General features: G+C 50.9%; 1 protein-coding gene across 6 annotated transcripts in view; it reads right to left on the minus strand.

The window, feature by feature from the left end:
* The window catches only part of NRP2 (neuropilin 2), an 82,209-nt gene extending 62,573 nt beyond the window's left edge, over positions 1–19,636 (minus strand). For all 6 annotated transcript variants that reach the window (XM_065069457.1, XM_065069455.1, XM_065069456.1 and 3 more), the window contains exons 1-2: positions 19,373–19,636; positions 9,093–9,270 (exon numbers count right to left, since the gene is read on the minus strand). In XM_065069457.1, the coding sequence (XP_064925529.1) occupies positions 9,093–9,270; positions 19,373–19,445 (251 nt within the window). In that variant the 5' untranslated portion in view covers positions 19,446–19,636. The remainder of the gene's footprint in view (positions 1–9,092; positions 9,271–19,372) is intronic.
* Positions 19,637–23,629: the final 3,993 nt, after the last annotated feature.

Consider the following 23,629-nt stretch of genomic DNA (forward strand, 5'->3'; position numbering starts at 1 on the left):
ACATGCCAAGAAGAACGAAAGAGCCGGTAATAACTGGCATTGGATGGGAGCTTTGCAGCCCGGCTTGCCACACATTTCTCGCTTGCACTGGCTTTTCTCAGCGCAAAACTGAAACAAACAGCTCATTAAGCACCAGTTGTATAAAGGAGGTTGCGAGAACAGAGCCCTGACCGGCCCCCCTCGCACTCCTGGCTGCCTACATCCCTCGTTAATGATGGACGGTCACCCTGGGACCGGCCCACCGCAGGACGGCTTTCTGACCCCGCCGTTTCTCAGACACAGCCTATTTACAGCCCAGCTCCTGCCTCAGCCGAGCACTAGTAAGCAAAGCTTTGCTGCCAAGGCTGGCCTGCAGCCTCCGCTAATTTGGGCACTTTCACAACAACCCAACCATGCACGTTTGTAGTAAGAGTGGTTTCGGGGCAAACAGCACACCAAACGTGCCCAAAATACAGGCACTTGCAGCTCATCAGCCATCTGAACTGAGCCTTGCCGAGGGTCTGAGCATGACGGATGCCCGGGCGAGGGTGAGCAGTGCCATGCACACACCAGGCCGTGCTGCGCGTTTGCAGCAGCGTCTGTCTGGGGGTGTGGGAGGAATTAGCCAGTTGCAGGGGCTGGTCTGTACCCTTGAGGTGAGCTCAGCCCTGTCTGGGACAGCAGGTCAGAGTGGCAGCCACACCGAGACAGAAGAGTGACAGAGACAAGGGAGTGGGCTGCTGCACGGTGCTGGTTGGTACCTTTTCTTAATGTCCTCTGGGAACAGGGCGATGGGAGCGTCCCTGTTTTCTCCCACAAACAAGGGCCCCGCCACTGCTTTGTTCAGGAAGATTTTCTTTGAAGCAACCCTTTGTGTCACCCTCTCACTCAGCTGCGGCGACGCGTCTGCTTTGTCCTGCCAGCTCAGCCATGGAGTGTTTACAAGCCTCCCTCACCCTTCCAGGCTGTGGTTCAGCTCCATTGACACTGAAGGCAACAGACTCCTCTCTCGGTGTGTGATGAATCAATTACTTCCTCTGACACTCTATTACTATAGCCCTTACATCTCCAGATTGCAGATGAAAAGACAGGCTGAGAAGGGGGACAGGGAAGGGGAGAGGTCTCCTGAGGTCTCCCTTCAATTGAGTTGTTGGACATCTGAAGAAATCCCCATCTGCCATATTTAAAGACAGAGAGATGTTTTGCTCCTGAACGGCAGAAAAATCAAGAGGGTTTTCACAAAAGAAAACCTAAGAAATCAAATAGGTCAAAAAACTTCAACAAGATGCAGTGAACATAGATCAATGGTGAGTCAGTCCCCTCTGCTGATGGAGATCCCAGACCTTGTTCCTAACCCATGATTATCAGCCAAACATCAGCATTACCAAAGACACAACGTGAAAGAGAGCCAGGCATTACACCTTCCCTTTTCCCTTCAAAATAACAATGTAAACGAAACCTCACACCAACGCTCACACAAGAGGAAGGAAGCTGTGCACATGCCTCAAGCTCTCGTGCTGGCGGTGGGGGGGTCTTCCTCCTTGTTGGACATCCATCAACAACCCCAGCTCCGAGGGTTCCCTGCGGGTTTCTAATACACTGAGCACTTCCCGTGCAAACACCCTGCACACGGCAGGGCCTGGGCAGGCACAGGGCTGAGCGCAGGGGCTCTCCCCTGGACCGCCGCAAAATAACGGGGTGCACCCTTCCCCACACCAACCACAACGCCTCCGGTACCTCTACAAGAAATTATGTTTGGGGCAGACATAGCGCACACACAGAGCAGCTGCCTTGCCAGTTTTCTGTGGCATTTGTAATGGGACTAAGTATTTGGCACAGGATTTCTCCTGTCAAACCCCACTGCTTCAGGCTCTGCTTCTAGAAAGTTATTAAACACTGATATCTCCACGTCTGACCCAGTGCTGCTTTAAAACCATCACCATAATACTGAACGGTGATTGCTCAGCAACCCTGTATGTAGACCCCAAGAATCCCTTGGGATTAAGGGGAAAAAAAACCCAACAAAATAAACCAATAAAACCCACCAGGTTACTCACTCTTTCTAATGATCTACTCATCTACTCGCTAAGCCAGCATGAGGAGGGCTCTCTACGGTGTGTTTGAACTGATGTATCAAAGACAGTTGCTTAAAACATCCTAGCTGTGATTAGTGGACCATGACTGCTATTAACTTATAAGGAATTCCAGGATCACCAGACTGTGGTTTGCAACATATCATTACATTGCCATTCAAGGGTGGTGTGCAGCCGCTTGATTTAAAGAAAACTGAGAACTAGTCTCAGACTAAAAACCAACCTCCCCCAATTCTTTCAAATAAGCTCTGTGCTGAGCTCCGGCCAAAAGCAACAAGAAATTTCTTCTGTTTGCAGTCTGCTCTTTGCAGTCTGTTCTTTTTATTTCACATTCATATTTAATTGTAGAATTCACACCCAGCCAGAAAAGGCTGGGAATGAACCAGTCCTCATCTGCAGTGCTCTGACCTGCTCCTGTGTGATGCTGCTGCCTTTGGAGGGGAGTGTGCAATGCACTGTTGCTATCTAGACTGGGTTTTATGCTTGCACACACCCAGGTCTTCTCTTCTTCATAGGGCGGAGAATTTAATGTAATTTGCTAAAGCAGGAACAGTAAATCAATAGCAGGAAAGGAGAAGAACCCAAATCTCACAACTCCCAGCCCTGATATTGCTGGTGAGTCTGCCACTCCCTTGTTACAGCCTGACAATAGGGATGATATCCATTAAAAAGGCTGCGTGTAGCTCAGGCAAACAGTTGCTCATTAAAAGCCTAATCCAGTTCCTACAGCAATCAAGGTAAAACCTCCTGCTGCCTCTACTGGGCTTTGCGTCTGGTCCTTAACAAAAAAAAGGATCATTTTTAAAAATGTCATTCTGGCACTCTCCTTACATTTGCTAAACATTCTAACTCCTGCATCCAGACAGCAAACCCGTGACATGGCAGAGCACTGGTAACCCTGCTGTGTGATGCAAAAAAGCCACCAACCCTCCAGGCTCCGGAGACCCACCTGTTCAGGATAAGCCTCTGTGAATGGTGTCACCTGGTGTCACCCAGTGAGCGGGAGTACTGTTGCAGAGGCAGCCAAGGGCCTTGAACTCTGAGCTGAAATCATGAGCACCATCGGGCCATTTCAGTGGGACCACTCTATCGTGGCCCTACAGCATCTGTGCTAAGTGGGGTCAGCAAAAACACAAGGGGCTTGCATTGCACGGTCACAAAAGGCACATGTTTCCATCACTTTTAGCTGGATCCTGAACCCTGTCAGTGAGAAGTCACCACAGGTCCCGCTCCCTCCCACACTGGCCAGACAGGCTGAGAGTTCACCACTGCCTCCTCCTCCTTCTCCTCCTCGCTAGCAGGAAGGAGGGGGAGAGGTCTCTGTCTCTAATGCTATTGTCTCCAGTATCACCAGCTGGCCCCCAATTTGTCTTCATGCCAACAGGAAACAAGGTGCAAAACCAGATCTGACTCCTACGCACGGGATATTGGTGAGCCGGCGGGACGCGGGAGACCCCGGGAGTGTTCCTTTGGGGCCATCACCTTCTGCAGAGCCTGGACTTGGCCCGTCCCCCCAGGGAGAGGCTCTGGAGCACAGGGAAGCAGAGCCATGGAGCCAGCTGAGCTGTCACAGCTCTGTGGATGGGCAGCAGAGAGATGTGAGTAACCTTGAGTTGTTAACTCATGTGCTGGTCTAACACCATCATAGCTAGCCCATTCACTGATGTTTCATTTCGGAAAAATGACCTGGGCTTGATGGGAATTATGAACCATAGGGCGGATGCTGGATGGAATTAAAAAACAGTAGAAGCTCATTTGAAGACAAGTTGAGCTGCAGTGTCATGTTACCCAGACTGAATTATTTCCTGTACGTTAGAAATGTTGCTTCTGGCTACCCATGCCACAAACGTATGAGCAAGCAAATGCCTTCCTTAACATCTCATCTTTGACTTCCCCTCTCTGCAAAGTTAAAGCTTGACTCCACCAGTGTTACAGGAGATGCAGTCACTTCCCCTCACATCCCAGCAAAGAACCCCCCCAAACCATTCTGCAGTGCTCCAAATGTCTTCCTATTTTCTAGGCATTTTACCAACCACAAGATGAACTGCGTTGTTTCTAAAATGTTTACGAATAAGCTAATTATGCATACTTTTCAAAGCACTTACTAATTAGCTGTCCGTGATTGCTGCCTTGTCTACTCTTAACCTTCACTGATGAAGGACAGCTTCTTGCAATATTATGCTCTTGTTTGAAGGAGATGGTCAAGAGACCAAGGCTAAGTACTGCAGCTCCCCCCGCCACCTGAGTGAGGGACTTAGGCCAGGGTCTCTGCTGCTCTCTAGGAAGGATGCAGAGCTGGTTTGTTTCAGTGCCCAGCCTCCTGTGAGCACAGGAGATGGTCACGTTGCCACAACAAGCCTTCACCGACCCTTTGTAGTGTGGCCCAGGAACAGCAGCGTGTCATTACCCATGTCCCCTGTAAGTGGGGTGCTGAGCATGTGGGGGTCTTTCCTTGCCAAACCTTGGTCCCCTCTGCCCTTCAGGCTGGGAGAAGGGGCACCTCCTGCCATGGCTGCCCAGTACCCAGCACACATAAAGATGCTGAACTTCTTTCAACTCTTGTGGCACCACGGTGGCACTTACGAGGTCACAGTGACAACCGCATAAATTTCCTCATTACACTGGTCCCAGTTCCCATTTCGGGGAAACCCCCCAGGTTTGACATGGGGAGCCAAAGTCAGGAGGAAGAGCCTGACTGTGCAGCTCAGGGCTGTCTTTCATCTGCCATCTCTTGCCTGTTTTTAAAACCCTGGGTCCCTGTCTCCAGCATTTGGCATGTGCCACCAGAGGGGGCTGCAAGCCACAGCAGCAGGCCCCCAAACCCTCCCCAGGCAGGGATCCCACCCATCACAACCCAGTTGCAGCATGCCTTGGAAAGGGCTACAGAACACCCCCCTGGGACAGTCTGATTATCAGTCGGGTTGTGCTTTGTTGTTGATTTTTGTTTTGTTTTTCAAACAACGTTCCTCTGGTGCAGATGTTATGACTCAGCTGAAAGGTCTTTCACTTGCAGGGGGAGCACAAGCCCATCTGCCGGGGTCTGGAGGGAGCGTGCATCTGCCGTGTGTGCACAGCAACGCCAGCACTCAACAGCAGCTCTGCCCAGCCTGGCGGAACCATGCGGCAGAGTCAGTGGCCAACTTGGAGAGGGAGATTTTAACAGTCCAAAGAGAGACCTAGCAGCAGGAGGGAGGCACGAATGGAAAAGGTGGTTATAAATGCAGTGATTCACCCAGAGCTGAGGTTTCTGACTTGGATTTTCCAAGCAAGCAGCGCAGACAGAACAGTGAAATGGCAATAGGGAAGGAGCGGGCAGCTCAGCGACGTGACCACACGAGCCGGGGCATTGCCACCCCCGTTGCACACCTATTGCAAACGGTTCAGGTCACTCCTGGGATCACAAATCAACCCTGGCATGCACAAGGCATTGCCGTGAGGGGGGGTGGACACATTTTGCCACAGCAGCAGCGTGCTCTTTTCCACTGGCTGTCACTTCCCTCTCCAGAGAGCAGATACCCATGGCGTGGGGCCATAGTGCCCAAGCAACAGCTGCGCTCGCAGCATGGAGAGTAAGAAACGGTGAGCAGACAAGCTATTTATTACAGTTATTTCCGAATAGTTTGGCAGGTCTTTTATCAGAACGTCAAACTTCCCTCTTGGCTGTGACGTTTTCACTGTGGCCCCACAGCTGCAGGACAGCGTGAACAACAGCCCAGGTCCCATTCTCCAACAGGGATCCCTGCTGTGCTGCCACACAAGAGCCACAACTGCAGGAGGAGGCAAATTTTCTTAACCTGAAGTGCCTTTTAGAGTAAGATGCTTCCTCAGAGCACAGATGAAGAGAGATAAATATGTTTTGGGGCTTCAATTACTCCAAATTACTCTTGGAGGTGGGGGGAGGGCATTTACTTCTTAATGCAGCTGGACACAGCCAAATAATTAAAGCCCAGATGCGTCTCCAGAAAAACAATGGCAACAATCAGGACTGAGCAGCCACCCCTGGCTACCACCTGGGGATGGGGCAGCATCCCTGGCTGATGCTCCTGCCCTCCAGGCAGGGTCCGGCAGCCAGCCCTTGCTGCTTGTGGTCTGCAAGAGGTTCTTCCTCCAAACCTGAAAGCTCATGAAATTCATTCTTTCATATTGTAAATACATTTGACACTGTGCCTTCAAAAAGCAACTCATTTTGATTTCTTTCGATCTATGAAACACCTGTAACCAAAGCCAGAGACACTGTCCATCCTCTCTCTAAAATTACAGGTATCTGCAGTTTTTTCTGGAGGTATTCACATGGAATTATTATAAACACAGGACCTTTCCGGCCAGCTGCCAGGCCAGGGGAAATCACTGACCTTTCCACAGAGGTCCCCAGAGTGCCAGGAATGGTACAAAACACAGGAGGAAACGCCTCCCGTCCCAAGGGGAAATCTAAAGTAGATACGAGGAAGTCCAGAAAGGACACAGTAAAACTAAGAAGACTTTTGCAGATATTTTTGTAGGTCTTAGAACGGGTTTTAGGAATGTAAATGTTATGCTTTATGAGGGAGAAACTGTAGCCTAATAAGGTAAAACAAGATGTAGAAGGAAGAAGCGACAGAGGAAGGGGTTACGGTGTTTAGCTCTGGCAGCTGGAAGCACAGAGCGGCCCTGCTCTGACAGCTGGCAACACCAGAGCAGGGGGAACCTTGTCTGCTCAGAGACAAAGTGCCACAAGGGGGTTCATCAGCCTGTCACCTTCGTGCGAATGTGCTTTATATTAATGATTAGATGTCAAAAGAAGGGCTCTGCCCTGAGACTGTTTCTTTGATGCTGAACTCCTGTTAAGGTTCCTATCCGCAGTTGCAATGAGGCCTTTGTTTCTTCACGAAATACCCTTTAACTCTCAGATGAGATTTATTTACTAGATAGTCACCTATTCGCACTGCTTAATGCCTGAGCATTACACAGTGTTAATACCTGCGTCCTTCTGGTAGGTCACTTACAAAAAATAAATCCTCCTCCTGTCTTCACCTGTTTGGTTTTCCCTTTTATCAACCACTGTCCATGAAGTTCTTTCACACTTACTCCTTTGCAGGCTCCCAAAATGAGCTTCTCTCCCAGCTCACACCTGTGGGCAGCAGAAGCCCAAATACCCTGTGGATGAACCCTGTTTCTCTTCCACACAAGTGCCAGCTGTGGGGATACAGGTGCAGGCAAACTTCACTTTCAGGAGATGTTTGATGTTAATACCTGGTTTCTAGAGAGCAACGTTGCCGCAGGAGCTGAACTGAATCAGAGAACCTGACAAACACTCCACCATTCATGTCCCACACGGGGGACCAAACGTCTCCAACTCAAACCTTTCTGCTTTAACGAAAGGCTCCCCGCGCTCACGTACACACAGAAAGGGAAAGGGCGAGACCACGCAGCAGCCGCTCAGAAGATCTGCCGTGATAAGGTAGAAAGCAGCAAGGGGACAACACCTCCAGCGCCCAGGTAGTCCCTCCAGCACACACCACCTGCAGGTCGGGACCAGGTTCTGCTCTCTCACAGGCAGCAAAACATAGCAGAGCTTGTCCAGGGTGCTCAGAGCCAAAACCGACAGCTTCCTACACATGGAGGAAAAAGGCAGGTTGCTCATGGGAGTTTCTGGCTCTTTGACCAACCTGGCTTTGCTTACCCAAGACCTTGGAGAGGCAGAAGCTGGAGTCTCTCCTGCCCAGCACACAACATTCCCCTGCCCAGTACATGTTGCACACTCCACACACTGCAAATATAGGCCTATAAAGCTTTTATTATGGTGAATTTGGGGCAACCGCATTAGCTATGAGAAGGCTATACAATTCAGCTTGTACAAGCAATAACAAAATCTGATAACAACCATCATTCTCGCATGCACTGCCAAGGCATTGTTGTGTTCATCTGTGCCCGCATCAAACTCCTGCAAAGTGCTGAACGCCTTGCACACATAGTGACTTCAGGGAGAGTTCATGGTGCTTGAAGCCTTATTAGCCCAGGCTTTATCTGTAGGGGGTGATGAGATGCCCAGTGACATCAGTCAGCACACCTGCATTACGGTTTTAGAGAAGCCACGCTGATTTACGGTAGCTAAGAACCCAGCTCTAGGCTTCATAACCTTCAGTACCTCATCAAACCCATGCTGAATTCTTTGTTCTCCACAGGACTGATCCTACAGTCCCATAAATGCTTCCCTTGTCCCTCTGTCCTTTATACAAAGAGTTCCCCTCTCCATATATAACCCCCTTTTAATCAACAGGACCAGTGTGTCTGGCAAGACTGCTGTATCAGGCCCATTTTAGGAGACCCCAAGCTCCTAAACAGCTCAGGTATCCCTGTAGCTGCCTGTGGATTCCAGATTAAATACACAGGTTTATATGTCTGCTGAGACCATGTTATTAACTCAGCCTTTTATAGTGCCCTTTGATGCCGTTAATTATTCTTTACTAGCTGTTAATTGTTTTCCCCGGACATCTAGTTTCCAAGTCCCTTCTTAGAAGAAAAGAGAAAAAAGGCAAACAGAACCAAACCCCCAGTTTACAAAACGCAGCAGAATAAGCACTGTAGAGAGCCAGATCCAGCCCAAACAGCCTGGGTCTCCAGCCCTAGGGCTGGCTCTCTGTGCCATACCTCTGCCTAGTTACATGCCAGGAAATTGCTCTGCTCTCCCAACACGGCTTAAAAGGACACTGAGGCCACTTCAACACTGAGAAAAACAAGCTGCCTTGTAACCAAAGTCAAACTTGGTTTGAAAACCTGTTAGCTTTTGCTTTCAGGTGATTTTGGGCTGAGTTAAGAACCACCAGTTCAATGCAGAGTAGGCTCATCCTATGTACCCAAAGCAGCATCTTATAACCACACAGTTGGTAGAGCCACACTTGCCACCGAAAGGCAATGAGATGAAGCGCTATGGGGGCTCAGGACGATGCTTGTATTCACGTAAAAGGAAGCATGAGGCCCATACTCCTAGGCAAAGTGGGAAGAGGAGGTGACTGTACTAGAGAGGAAGAGGAAGGCTCTTACTTGCAGTCGTGCTTTTCGATTTCAAAGTGGGGGTTGAAGTTGAGGATGATCTTCTGGTTGGATTCAGGGGTGTAGATGACCCACTCGCAGTTCTGGTGGGAGGGGTAGTCATTGGGGTACCCCGGGGAGGTGATGTACCCGGCATCCTTGGAGTTCAGGCGGCCCCCACACGGCTGAGCTGCAGAGACACAGAGGGGAACAAGGCATTGAAACGGGTTCTGGGCATTGCTGTGCACAGCCGGTCCCTCCGGGCCACTGCCAGGGGAGGTCTGATAAAGGCCATTCTCCAGGCCACTGACATCTGTTTGGTACTCTAATATTTCATATTAACCTCTGGGCAAGGACAATTATTCTACACAACAAACGTCTCTTCCCCCCTCCACCTCCTGCCACACTTACATACCACATTTCACACAGACCAGGAAAGAGAAATAAATGCTCTTGCCGAGGCAATTACAGAGCCATAAAGCAAGAGACAGATTGATATCAGATCATCTGGAGCCACCTTGTTTTATCTCTTCTTTTGCCTCCTTTACAAGCTGCTCCGTGGCAGCCTCAGGAGACGCCAAAATTTCAACTTGTATGACCCTTGATACAGCTGAAGAAGAGCAGAAAAGTTTGCTGTTTCCAAGGAGGGAAACTGAGGCATGGCGAGGCTGATGGTGAGCCTGGTCTCACCCACTTGGCCACTGGCAGAGCTGGGGACAGTGTCCAGCATCCCCAGGACAGCCCTTCTCTGGCTGTGCTCTCCCCCCCCAACCCGCCTGCCCCACCGCCCCATCTCATCCCAAACCCTTTCAAGCTAAGGCAGACAGGGATAATCAGCGGTGGTGGTTTTGTGGGGCTAACCCGCAAAGGGCTGGCAGTGGCTGCGTGGTGAGCAGAGAAAGCACTCTCAGCTCCGGGTTAGAGCAGGCCCTGGAGGGTGATTTCATCTTCAAAAAAAAACATTTAATCTCATGAACGCTGCAAATCAGATTTATTATTGCATTACTTGCTGGGAGGAAAATCTGCATCACAGGGTCAATTGATAACGCGCTACAAACCCCAGCAAAGTCCCTTTCTCCACAGGGCCTCTATTGTGTCCCTCTGGCTGTCCCCCTCCCCTGCCACCACCACAGCTGCCCCCGGAAGACATCACTGCCTCCTCACACACAGCAAAACAGCCAAAACCCAGCCATAGGGTCCATCAGGTCCCAGGGGTGACCCCTGCCAGGCTGTCACAAGTCTGCTGGCTCTCGGTGGGACATCCCAGCCCGCGGTTCACGCTGCCCTCCCCTCGCCAGCAGCAGGAGCCAGGCGGGACCCCTGGGCAGCAATGCTTCCTGGAAAAAACACTTTGAATAAACAACCTGCTGCCTGCACGCTGCCCGCAGAAAATGCACGTGCCTTGTATGGGACAAGAGCAACAGCAGGGCCCGTCGTGGCGGAGCGAGGCTTCCTTTGCCGTGAAAAAGCACTGTCTCAGTTTCCCCCGTATTTTTCATGGCCTCTAACGTATTCATTCTTCACAATAACTTTTCTCTCACACACCCAAAGGCATCTCTGCAGCCTTCCCTTTCTTCTTAAAATAATCCTGTAAGTATCCTGAAAAATACGAGTGGAAAAATCGCAACGCCGCCACAGAAAAGCTGAGAATACCAAAAAACATCTGGTTTTGTTCCATAGGAGAGCTTGCTCAACACACAAACATTTACAAACCTACGTTCTTGCACAAATCTCTTCTCTCAGCAAGGCATATTTGCCCACACACGTGTCTATGTGGGTTTTGGAGGAGAGAGAGAAAGAAAGAGACATTCACGTGGAAGGAAGAAATTCACTGACTTGTTGACATCAACGTACAAATAGATGTGTAATTCACACTTCACTCATGTACACACTTTCACACCTTCTCATAAAAATTCACACCTCGTTTGCACACATGTCCACCCCCTCCAGCAAAGAGAAATATTCAAGCTGCAGATTATTTTTCTTGGAAAGGGCAAAGTCTCGAAGCAATGAAAATACAGTCAATCCTTCCGCACCTCGTCATTCCCTCCCTGTCTCTCCAGCTTTCACACACATGCTACCCGCTAGGCTGATACCACCAACATCACCCACCACTCAGAAGTTGCTAGCCCCTTACTCACACCACACACTACGAATACTCCGTGAGCCATTGCAACTCAACCAGTTGGAGGGGAACTGCGATGTGAACAGAGGCGTTAGGCTCCAGTTTGCTCCAGCTCTTCTCTGACAAATGAACTTGGGAGCACAAACCCAGCTTTACCCTGATCTTAAAACTTCTCCCTTGCCCTGCGAGGCCATTGAGACAGAGCTAAGGGAATCCTTGGGCTTGATCCTGATTTCAGGTGAGGACAGCCTGCTTCAGTACTCTGCGGTTGTGGTCTCTGGAGCAAAATTAGACACGCAGGCAAAACCGCTGAGCAGCCAGGAGCACCAGCCACATCCCTCTGGTGTCCGGATACCACCAGGAAATCTTCCCTATCTTTCTGCAGCAGAGGAAGTCTTCCACCTGTAGAAAACCTTATCTGCGTCCCTCAGAGGAACAGATTTTGTCCTCTCATTCTTTTCTCCCCAAGAAGGTCAAGAGAAATGAAGGGGGCTACTTCTGTACAGTGCTGCCTTGTCCATGCACAGCACCAGGCCACATGGTGGGCAAGAGCATAGCAGGGAAACAGGGGTTTCTTAGAGTTATCTGAAGCAGCAAAAGGACTTTAATATCTTTGTAATTGTTCTGTTGGGCTTTTTCTTTATCGATTCACCGGTACCTAGCAGATAAACTTCTGCAACAACAACAAAAATCTATCACTGTACCCACTGACAGGCAAAGTGTTTGCTTCAGCAGACATGCCAAGCACTGGCTTTCTGTATAAAATCAGGCATGTTTTGTACACAGTAGGGGGTCAAGCTGCTACATAAATGTGTCCTTTCAAACTGATGCATTGCATTTTTTTAAAAAAAGAAAAAAGGTGAGTGGCATGGCTACTGCATAGGCTGCATGCTTTGGAAGCAAGATGTGCTTTGCAGCCAATGGGCTCTGGCAGCTTTTGCCAGCCCTGAATTCACTTAATAAAATGAAAATTAAATTCTGAAGTATAAGCCAAGTCTGCCAGGTGTGTGGGACATCCCGTTGCTCAGTAAGCAAAACGCAGGCATCGAAAGCAAACTGCTGGGGCCTCTGCCAGCCTGCACGGTGCAGGGGCCAGTGGAGCGGGTGCCCATGGCGAGGACACAGGAGAGCAGCCGGGCTTCTCAGCGGAGGCTACGGAGGTCGGCGGTGTTGGAGCAGGCTGCGTTCAGGATGGGAAATCGCCATTTTCCCTGCCCTGACCTGCTGGAGACATCCAGGCTGATGAAGCCTCCCTCCCTCAGGCTGCAATGAGCAGTCATCCCTTGGGGAGGGCCTGAAAATAACAGCCAGCCGGGAACCTCACTCACACTTGGGGTTTTTCAGCTCTGCAGCTCATCAGCACATGCTGAAGCCTTCAGCCGGGTGCAGAGCATTCTCCTACTTGAATTTCCTGCCGATTAAACCCCTCTGGATTTCCCTCACCCCAGGGGAGCAGGGCTCGCTGTTATTGTTGGATCTTCAACACAGAAACTAAAGCCAACTCTGCCTGTAACAAAAATAATCATCACCAGAGAGGCCCGTTTCACAACAAACACACATACTACAGCCTCTCGGCACTTGTAGCACGGGCAGAAAACGATCGTGTGTTTTGGTCTGCTGGGTTCAGTTTACTTTGGGGATGTAATTCAGGGATGTATACAAAAATCTAAGGCATTCTCTTCGCACAACCCACTGCTCTCGGAGCTGCTGAGCTTGGCACAAGCCCTTGTACAGTAAACCCTGTGCTTCAGTCCCGTTAGAGCCAAACAGCTCTCCAAGAAGCAAAGTTTTTCAAGGTCCACGTGCACCCAAGCACTTTGTCAAACACAGGTTTGGAGGGGACAAACAGATCTCTTGTGCTGAGGATTCATCACCATTAACATTCATCCTGCCTTATTCCCTGGGCTTTCATGGATGGGCTTTCATCCCAAACCGTATGGCAGGAACACAAATGTGAACCCTTGGATTTAACTGATACAGCTTAGCCACTGGCCGAGGAGAGAGACATAGTGCAGAGGAAGCTAATAAGATTAGATATTTTATCCCCAGTAGCACAGATCATTTTAGCAGAAGCATGTTTGCTTTGGATTGCAAGATAAAACTTCAAAGGCTTCCTGAGCAAATTAATGGACAAACACACCCAAACAACACAAAGCACTTAACAGGCACATTTCACCCCTGAGTGGTACCCGCACGCTCATCTTGGGATTTCACACAACCAGGGAAAGCCCCCTGAACATTTCAAGGGCCTCTACCAGTTTAACTAAAATTTGACTTAAAAATAGAGGTACATCAAAGCAGAATTTAAAGACTGCTAGGACTGAACTAGGATTTTGTTTGATTCAAAGTGTCATGAGACAGGCTCATAAAAACACTGCCTGGGCTTAAGCAAGAAAGGAACGCGCCAATCCATCAGCTGAGGAATGCAGCCGTTTGACCACTTCCTAAGGCAACTGGGGAGGGATGCAATATATTCACTTTATAGTGCTGGACAGCAGTGAGAGGGGAATGCCGGGAAGCTCAGCAAATGGAACATTTGAGCTGTGAGCCTTTGCAAAAAGAGATCGTTTTAAATTATTTTTAAATAAGAAGGGAGTCTTGGAGGAGGAAGAGAGAGGAGAGGATTTGGAGACTTCTGATACTTGCACTTTCTTTGCCATGGTAATGCACAGAAGAATTAAGTGAAAACCTGAAATAGAGACCTACTCAAGCCTCACTGCAGAAAATGAGAGGGCTAATTCCTGCATGCAAATCCAGGTAATTTGCTTTGAAACCACTGGAGCTCAGCTGATTTCCATCCCTGCAGTTCTGGATAGCCATCTTCCAGGGGCTGGCATCACTTTGTACCACTTGACTCAAGTGTACCACCTTGACATTTAAATGTTGGCGTCTTGGTGGTTCTACCCCCTCCCACCTTGTATATTTGATGAGATTTTATATCCTAGTTTTACATGGTGCCACCTCCACTAACTTTGTTATTTGTCATCTTATATCACAGGCAAATGTAATTCCAATAGAGCAACTGGCTTAATAGTGTCAGCCTTTTTATAGATATGCGTGTACACAATTCTCCCGGCTTGCCTGCAAGTGTAATCGGTAGGTCTGGGATTACAACTCCTGGCTACTCCGGTAATCATTTGAGAGACTGCGTGAGCGTGCGTGTGCACGTGCGAGGGAGGGGGATAATTGCGTATTGAACTCGCAGGAATCACACCTGCTTCTCCTGCCTCTGTGTTAGGCTCCCAAGGGTTTGAAGTCTCGCAGAAACACACTGCCATCTCCCAGGAATAGGTGGCAGCTTCAGGAGACCTCCGAGCTGCAGATCGGGCGGTTTCGGAGGAAACCTCCCCAGTGCTGCAGCCAGGGAAACAGAGACTCAGGGAAGCTTGGAGGCTCAGAGCAGAGGCAGAAATAAAGCAGAGGCTTCCTGCATGACAGCCTGCTGCCCTACCTATAGACTACATTGGGGATGAAACAATTTGCTGTAACACCCCCGTGAATGCTATCAGTAACAGGCTGGTTTGAGGGCCACGGAGAAAAAGCAAGAGATATTTCTAACTCCACACATTAAAGAAAGAGCCATGGATTCACCTAGGATTCCTCTCTAAAGAGCTTCAGGCTTGTTGAAAGGTGTTCAATGCCTCTGAAATACTAATTAGTATTGTTATTATGACAATTCCAAGAAGAAAAAAAAAAAGCCTCTCTCGTCTCTCATCTCTCCCTGCACCCTCCCAGCTTTCTCACACCTTTTGAGCCCATCTGTCAGGGTCCGCTCTGAAACAGAATCCTGCCTTTCCCCACTGGGCAATGGCATTTATTGCTGTCTCTTCCCAAAGTGGCTGGCAGAGCATCTCCGAATCCCGCAACACCCCCTGCTCAGGAGGAGGATGCAGGAGTGTGTGCATGGCAGGCAGCAAGGTGGTGAGCACTGCAGGTGCTCTGTATGTAGGAGAAAAGGTAAAGGTTTGTGTGCTTGTGATGAGAGATGAGGAGTCAGGGAGATAGTAAGCGTGCGCGTATGTGGCTACATACACGAGGTTCTGGGGATTTCCTCCCTCCTCTCCCCACAGGCATCCCCTAAAAAACAGAGTCCAAAGGAGCCCTTCAACAAAACGTAAGCAGAGTGAAAGGACAATGTCCTTTAGGCTTCACTGTCTTCCTAGGAGGGATGTAGAGAAAGGCAGGCATCCAAGCCCCACACAGACAGCACTTCACAGCCAGGGGTGACCCACCACAACAGCTGGGGCAGATGCCTGGCCTTTGTCTCAAATGCACGGGGAGAAATCAGGGCAGGTTTCAAAGACCCGGAGCCCAGCACTTCATCTCTGGGGCCCATTTTCTTTGACCCATCAAGTATGAAGAGAGGGGGAGAAGCATTCAGCCAGAAAGTCTCTGCAGCCATCCATCCCTGTGGGTATCACTCGGAGCTATTCTGCATGTCAACTCACGGCTCGTACCCCTTTCCCCAACCCGTTTGGGAAGTGGCTGCCTCACCAAGGCTGCAGTCAGGGCCCCATCCCCCCAGCATCACCCTGGCTGTCCTTCCGCACGCGATCCGCGGGCATCACTTGCACACATAAAGGGTTACAGAGCCGAGTTGTGATTTCGAGTGTTTGGCCCCGTGCCTGCCGACCTCGTGCTGACAAACCTCTCCTCCGTGTCTGCGCTTGTGTCTTTTAACTGCGCAGGCATCAAGCCTGGCTCAGGATTCGGGCTTCTGAGATTGTGATTTGGCTCAGGCAGGGAGAGACTGACCCTTTGATTCCAAGTATGATTAAAACCATGCTACTGTAGTGCTAAGCCGTGTGCAACACTGCTAGCAACAGCCCTGATTTATGTTGTTGCTAGTATTGCGGTTTCCACCAGGGTGTAGACAGGGATTTCGAAAATAGCCCAGCTACCTTTTTGTCTGTGTGTGGATTATAATTAGAAATGTGTCAAAGGTCTGGTGCAGATTGAGGGTAGAACTGGAAATGCTCACACCCCGCTTCTGCCCGCACCGTCAGCCCCAGCTTGGGTGTGTGCAGGCACATCAGCCCTCCACACTTCCCGGATCAGACAACTGTATTCCCAAGACCCCATAGGGACACGGTGGCGGTGACTTCACCGCACAATGGAGAGCAAGTTTAGCAGCTTCCAGTTTGCTCTCAGGCTGCTGCAATCTGCCCCCACCATTGCAGCTAAACACCCACTTTTTCAATTTCAGAGACGATCACGGGTCTCTGATATAGACGATTTATTTTTCCTAGCGCAGCTGGTCTGTCAGAGGTCATATAATTTGGCAGCAATCCCAGTGCTTAAAAATTAATTTTTCCTTATTAATACAACAGGGGGTCCCACAGGATAAGATCCCAGCCTTATCTGAACCTGACAGCTTCCTAAACCCCGCGAAGGATGCTTTCTCCTCTCCGGCTATCTGCGATACAAGGCCACCATGTCCTGTAGCCTGGTAGCACGGGAGGTTTCTGCTAGGAAACCAACGCACCCGCCTGCCCAGCGCAGCACGCTGCTGGGATGCGGAGCACTGCCTTCTCCAGCCCAGCAAAGCACATTGCTTTCCCATTTTAACCTTCTCAGCCACGCACGAGGTACCAAATACAGAGTAAATACTGGGAAGGGGGCCGGCGGAGAGAAGGAACAGGGCAGGGAGATGGGAAGCACCTCTAGAGCCCCCTGGTATCCATATGCCTGCCTGTCTCTCCGGACACCACACACCATGATTTTTCTGTGGCAAGAAAGTTAGGAAAACAAAATGCAGCATCCTAACCTGGGTCAGAGCCCCCCACTGAGCTTGGATCAGTCATTCTCAGAGGTGCTCCTGACAACTGTCTGGTTCCTAGACTAAAAAAGCTTTTGTTCCCAGTAAGAGATGAGTTAACAGCACAACGGGCAAAAGGCATTACACTCAACACTTGCGTGGGTGTGTGTGTTCATGTTTGTATGTGTGCAGCGTGTGCCTGCTTGGCAGCAATTTGTTTTGGTCCCACTCCCCACCTTGCTACATCTCCCAAGTCATTACTAAAAATACTAGCTTTTAAGCAAACTATTTGGAGGGCTTGGAGAGTGAGCTTTGCTCGGAGATGCATAAACATCATCTGAACAGCTCAGTACTTGGGTCACTCAAATCTGTTACTTTCTTACTTGATTGCTTTTTACGGGAAGATGAAAAACACACAGTCATCCAGCCTTCAGATTTATCTTCCAGGGTCTCCCACCCACTCCCCTCCATGGTTATCTCAGGGTTTGCTTGGCTACATACAAATTGGCAGCTGCGCTGTTTATCTCTTACTGTAGAAATATTGCACGAGCACTTTTTCCATGTGTATTATCATATTATTGTCTATTAAATACATCTCCCCTCTCTACTAACCTCCCTTAGGGAACCTTAAGAGGGACTTTCATAATAGGGGAAGGCTTTCAGATACACCAGACTGAAACATAAATCCATCTACCTCTGGCATGTTTTTTCTTACTAGGCTGGCTAATTTACTGAAGCTGAGCATAGCCTGATCGAGCTTCACATCCCATTACCCCATACCTTTAGTCGCTGGGCTAGCTATAAAGTCATTTGACCGAGTTTGCAGCACAACAACGTCTCAGCAAACAGCCGCTGGTGTCAGCCGCAGGGAGAAACTTCCTTGCTGGATCCAACACCATGTGATGCTCCGCTTAGCCGGGAAAACCCCACGTTCAAATAAACGTTTCTTACGGCGACTGAACGGCCTCGGAGACACAGTTGGCTCACAAACCCCTTCCCAGCTAAAACTCCGGACCCTAAGCCCACTCAAGGGGGGAAGGAGGGAGACACAAAGGCACAGGCAGCCGGAGGGATCGCAGCCCTGGCCAGCGCACCCTCAGGTTACAGCCCGAAATGCCTCTCCACAACACCCACTCCAGAGGAGGAGACACTGCGTCCGTATCAGGGACCATCTGAAAAGACTGTTGCACTCGGCAGGACTTCGCCCTTTCTCCTCACCCCATCGAGTGCTTACTCATTTGTTTTCCTATGCGAACAAAAGATGGGATTTTTTTCTTTATAATCATAAGGAAGGAGGCGATGCCCACCGGCAACTGAATGTACATAGAGCATGTTTGCCGGGAACGTGCGTGCTTCACTGCTGCAAAAAAGATGGACTTTCTCAGGCGGCAGAGACTCTCCCACTTCCCTTTCTAAGGGGAGCCGGTGGCCATGTGGCTCCGGGGCAGGGGGAACGGCGGGGACCGATGCACGCACATCACGCCTTGCTGCCTAATGCTGCCTGGGCCAGTCCGTGGCTCAAGACCCTCTGTCCCCATGATAAATGTCCCCAGGCCCGACTAATGGGAGGGAAACCCTCGGCTCAGCAGCTGCTGGCTTGGTACCACCGTCCTCCTGGGGAGCTCCTGACCGCAAAAGGAGCCCCAAGAGAGCGGTGACGGCTGGGTGAGGTATATCCTTTTCCTCCAGTGACTGCTTCAGATGGGGACCCTGCTGTCCCCATTAGAGAGGCCAGTGGCTGGGGAGCACAGGGCCCAGCCTCAGCCCGCCCTTGCCCCTCTCCTGTCCACAAGACGAAGCCATGCCAGCACCCAGCGCCTCCTGACAGCCCAGCCTAGCTCTTAAGCAAAGACCAGAAAAACACACTCGCACCCCAAAACCTGCGAGTTCTCCCGGGACGCCCCGGCGCGTACCGTGGGCTTTCCCGGAGGGTGTCTCCAACATGCGGGTGCTGCCGCCCGCCTCGCCAGCTCCCAGCGGCGCCCTGCACGGCTGCCCGTTCCCCGCCAGAGGATGTTCATTGCCCACCGAAAGTTTCCCGAGGTTGCAACCGGGCACGGGGCCGCGGGTATCCGGAGGCGGGTGCCCAGGATGCGGCTGGTCCCTACCCTTCACCGTGCCCCCATCAACAACCGGCACGAAACTTTCCAACGCGGCTCCGTCCTCTCGCCCCTTCACGCCGGGCGATGGGAGCTGCGCGGCTATACCCGCTGCCCGCTTTGCCGGGGGGCTGCGCCATCCCCGCCCCGCCACACGCCAGATCCCGTAATGCGAAAGCTGCGCGGTGCCGCCGATCCCTCTTTTATTCCCTACGCGATGCCCGAAGCCGGGCAAAGCCTCAGTGCGTGCGCCGGGGCACCCCAAAGTTGGGCAGGCGGGAAGGGCTCCCCGCCCCGGGGAACGCCTTACCTGTCTCCGCCGTGCCTCCGGAGCCGGGCAAGCACAGCCCTAGAAATCCCCACGCGAGAAGAAACGTATCCATCCTTCGGAAGAAATTAAAAAGAAGCAAAAAAAACCAACCACCCGCGGCTGCGGGGCCGGGCTTCGCCCCGCGTGGGCGCCCCACTCGCGAGCGGCTCCGGCGGGGCTCAGCGGGGGGCAGCGGCCTCCCCCAGGTCGGGGCTGCGGGGCGGACGGTGCGGGCGGAGCGCCTCTCCCCTAGGGCGACCCGCGGGGCCGGCGCCTCGGCATCCCCCGGGGCGCGGCGGTGGCAGTGCGGGCTGGGGCGCCGTCTGCGCCTCCTCTCCCTCCCCGCCGGCGCCTCGCAGCCTTTTCAGGCAGGGCGGCATGTGGCTGTCAGCGCCGAGCGCCGGCACCGCCCCCCGCCCGCGCACCGCCCCCTCGGGGCGCCCGCGCACCGCCCCGCGTCCGCGCACCGCCCCGCCCGCAGCCGCGGAAGACGCGGGGGCTCCCGCAGCGCCGAGCGGCTCCACGGGTGCGGAGAGCCGGGCGCATCCCCGCCGTGCCGCGGTTGCCTCTTCCCCGAGCGCTCCCGGCATCGCGGCGCAGGCAAGAATCGTAAAACTCGATGGAAATAATTGCCGGAGAGCAGGGCTGTGCGAAGGGAGACACCCAGAAATTGTCAGATGGGGGAGCATCAGGACAAGGATTGTCCCTGCTCCTGGGCTGCCGCCGAGAGCCAGGAGCCGCCGTGGCACGGTGGGAGCGCGGAGCACACGCTCCCTCCTTCTGACACCCGCCTGGAGGTGCAAAGGCTGCTTGAAGGGACAAACGCAAAACCTCTCCGGGACCGCACCGCAGCTGCCTTCCAGTCTACCAACCGTTTTTTTTTCTCCAAGATGCTTTTTAAAAACACAAGAGAGCAGCGTTCACATAGTCACCTTAAGAGTGCTCAGAAAGTTTGTTTGCTTGTGCCCCCGAAAAGGTGAGGAGCCCCTGCCTGGCTTGGAACCTGCGGGACCTTGAGTTTGCTCACTGCTTAAATTCACAGACAGCAACAGGCTTAAGAGGCAGTACCTGGCAAACTGGGGTGAACTCACGCCTCCGTGCTGTTTGAGAGGTGGAATTTCAAAGCATGCAAGTGAAATGAGCCCTAAAACCCTGCATCAAAAAGCTACTTAAAAGCAAACTTTTTATGTCGTTGATCAGCCCCTAGATTATAGATTCCAACTTCCAAACATGCAGTAGACAAAGGGATTAAAACTCCATTACCTCAGGTTTTTTAAGTTGGCAATTAGTGAAGAGATACTGGCATGTGGCATAAGTGAGATACATCACTGTGTGGGTGAGAGTGAAAGTACAAACGTTTCACTGGTGTTCGTTTAGGGTGATGAGACCAATTATTTTGTACTCTGCTGTCTATCAGTTACGGGTAGCATCACCAGCTCATGTCAATGAAATCACGATGCCAACCTGTTTGAGCACATTCACACAACACGAACACACCAGCTTCCTCCGAGACCAGTGGAAGTTCATTGACAGCAACAGATTTGGCCTGACAGATAGATCTGATATTTCAGCCGTTACCCTGAAGGCTGTAGCATCGCTCTTCCTTCTGTGTGTTTTGATACCTGATTTTGTGTCTTCTGTGGCTCAAATGTGCTCCAACACCTGTTGAAGTCAATGCAAAGCCAGTGGCAACCAAGTCTGCTGCCTTATTTGTTCTATTTTGATGTGGAATTACACGACTATTATTGTATTTACTACTTGCTTATGGTTAGACTACTATCAGGCTAGCAGAGTGTGATTTTTTTGTGTGTATAAATAGCCCTTGCAAACCATAACACAGATATTGGAGTGTAACATAAACCCACAGCATGAATCACCCTCTATTGAGATGTGCATGGAAAAGGAAGAGGTTACCAAGCCCTAATCAGAGACGGCCCCATCTCACACACTATTTAGCACAGGGGCAATTTTCCTGCCATTACGTTCAGTTAGAGTTTCCCCTGGTTAAGGCCAACAGAAGAGTGCAAACATGATGTTGAACTGATACCAGCTCTGATCTGCTACTGAGTGAAGAGAAGACAACCCTAGGAAAGAAAATGGTGATGGGAAATGAAGTCACCTGCTGCTCCACAGAGGTTTCTCTCAGCTGCTTTTCAGTAGCTCTCCACAAATCCAGCCCTGTGTTCAGTGTCAGATCTCAAGTCTGCTCTCCGCAACGTGCCACTGTCAGGAAAGGAAAGGCACAACTAAAATACCAGGCAGTTTCTACCACTGCAGGTGTTCAGGACAGGATGACAACCAAGCTGGTGACACCTACTAGTCCAGCTCAGGTACAAAAGAGCCAAAAATACTTCTACTGGGAGCGTTTAAGACTCAGATGCTCAATCAGGTTTAAAGGAACCGAGCACAAGATGAAGCTGTGCACCTTGAACTTACCTGTGCCTGTTTCCAGGGGCAGCTGCTCCCTGCTCCAGGTGGACTCCATCAGCTCTACATGCTGTGGAAGTCCTGCTTCTGACAAAGGGCTCAGGGCTCTGCTCTCCCTTCAGTCCTCTTGTGGGTATTTAAAACCCATGAGTAAGCACTCGCCAAACCCATCGGGAATTGTGGCATTTTTCCATATCTGTAAGTCAGAAACATCCACAGAACCTCACTGAAAATGAGACAATATGTAATTTAATGGTACTGTAATATTTAATGTACCATCTGCATTAAATTTGGTTGAAGGAATTTTGCAGCCCAAGCATTAGTCAGAGCTGTGATGCGGTGAAATTTCCCCATCTGTCTCCTCCCCTCCAGCAGAAAGCCTTCGTGTCCTCCAGCTCTGCCTAGTTCCTTGCTGCTGACCAGAGGGCCTTCATACCCAGGGGTTTCCCTTCTTCTCTTCCCTCCAATTGCAGCTCCTTTTCAACATTGATTACACAGCCTCGTTTATTTTCAATCACAGCTTCCTCTTTCTAAGTGAGTCCTTCTCACCCTGTGAACTGACCATCAGGAGCTGTCTGTAAAGCAGGAAACCCCCCAGCTTCTCCTTAGAGTCTTTCTCAATCCTGATTTTAAAAGAAAATAAAACTGAAACCAAGGCATCGTGAATTCCTGTAACCTTCTCTGGGCTCCAGAGTAGCTGGACAAACAAGGTCTCTCCCCCGGTTTTATGTCAAAGCACACTATTTCCAACACAGAACTTGACAGCCTTCCAGAGAAAACAACATGGTACGACTGAAACAGGGTTAGGAATGAGAGTGGGGAAAAATGATACCCAGCCCAGATAAAACCATAAGTATTGTAGTCAGCAGGAGAGGGGGACTCAAACACTTTTGGCAGGATAACCGAGGACCGGGAGCATGGGGCACGGGGGCAGACGTTGTGGGTTGTCTCCCTGACTCCTTGCTGGAGCACAGACTTCTCGCTGCAGTTTTCCTCCTTCAGACAGCGCTTTGAGATCCGCAGCTAAAAAGCTCTAAGTGCATCATATAAAATGTTTTTATTAGTCTATCAGGTGCATGATTACGAGATCTCATTTTATAGCCACAAATAGCCAATAATTACCTTAGCATCCCATTAGCCCTAGTCTTCAGCCAGACTATTTGCTCGGGAATTCGTCTGTGTTCAAAAAGCCGGCCAATACCCCAACTTGGAGAAAGCAGTTTGGCGTGTTGCATTCAACTCCATAAACTCCTGCTGTAGAGGGGGCTTAATTAGCAAGCTGCTCAGTTAATTTTTCATGGGGAGCACCGTGTCCGCCGATCTGCAGTTGCAAGCAGCGGCTGCAGGGTGAGCCAAGGCTGCCCCTTTGGCTCCGTGGGTGCTGCAGTGGGTCAGTGCTTGCCCACCCACCTCCTAACATGTGTGTCCCCCCCATTTTTCTGGCTGCCAGCCTAACTGCAGGGTGCCAGGAGCTGGCAGAGAGCTGCGGGAGAGCCAGGGGGTGACACCGCTGCAAGGAAAATGAGGGGAGTGCATTTCTGCAAAGAAGAAATGAAAAGAAGGGAGGGAAAAAAGAGAGGAAAAAGGAGAGAAGAACAGAGAAGGGAGGTGGCGAAAGAAACAAAGAGATGGGGCAAAGTGAATAAATGGCAGAAAACAGGGAAGAGAATGGAGGAAGGAAACTAATGGAGGTGCTGAGACGTGCTGCTGGGGGCCTGCTCCGAGCACAGCCTGTGGGGGGGGGTCGGCTGGGGGGAGGAAAGCCCCTGCATCTTCAGAGTTAATAAAGAAAAGCTTTCAGACTTCAGCAGGCTGACTAAATTAGGCTGA

This window comes from Columba livia, chromosome 7 (assembly GCF_036013475.1).
Source record: "Columba livia isolate bColLiv1 breed racing homer chromosome 7, bColLiv1.pat.W.v2, whole genome shotgun sequence".
In the NCBI taxonomy this organism is placed as follows: domain Eukaryota; kingdom Metazoa; phylum Chordata; class Aves; order Columbiformes; family Columbidae; genus Columba; species Columba livia.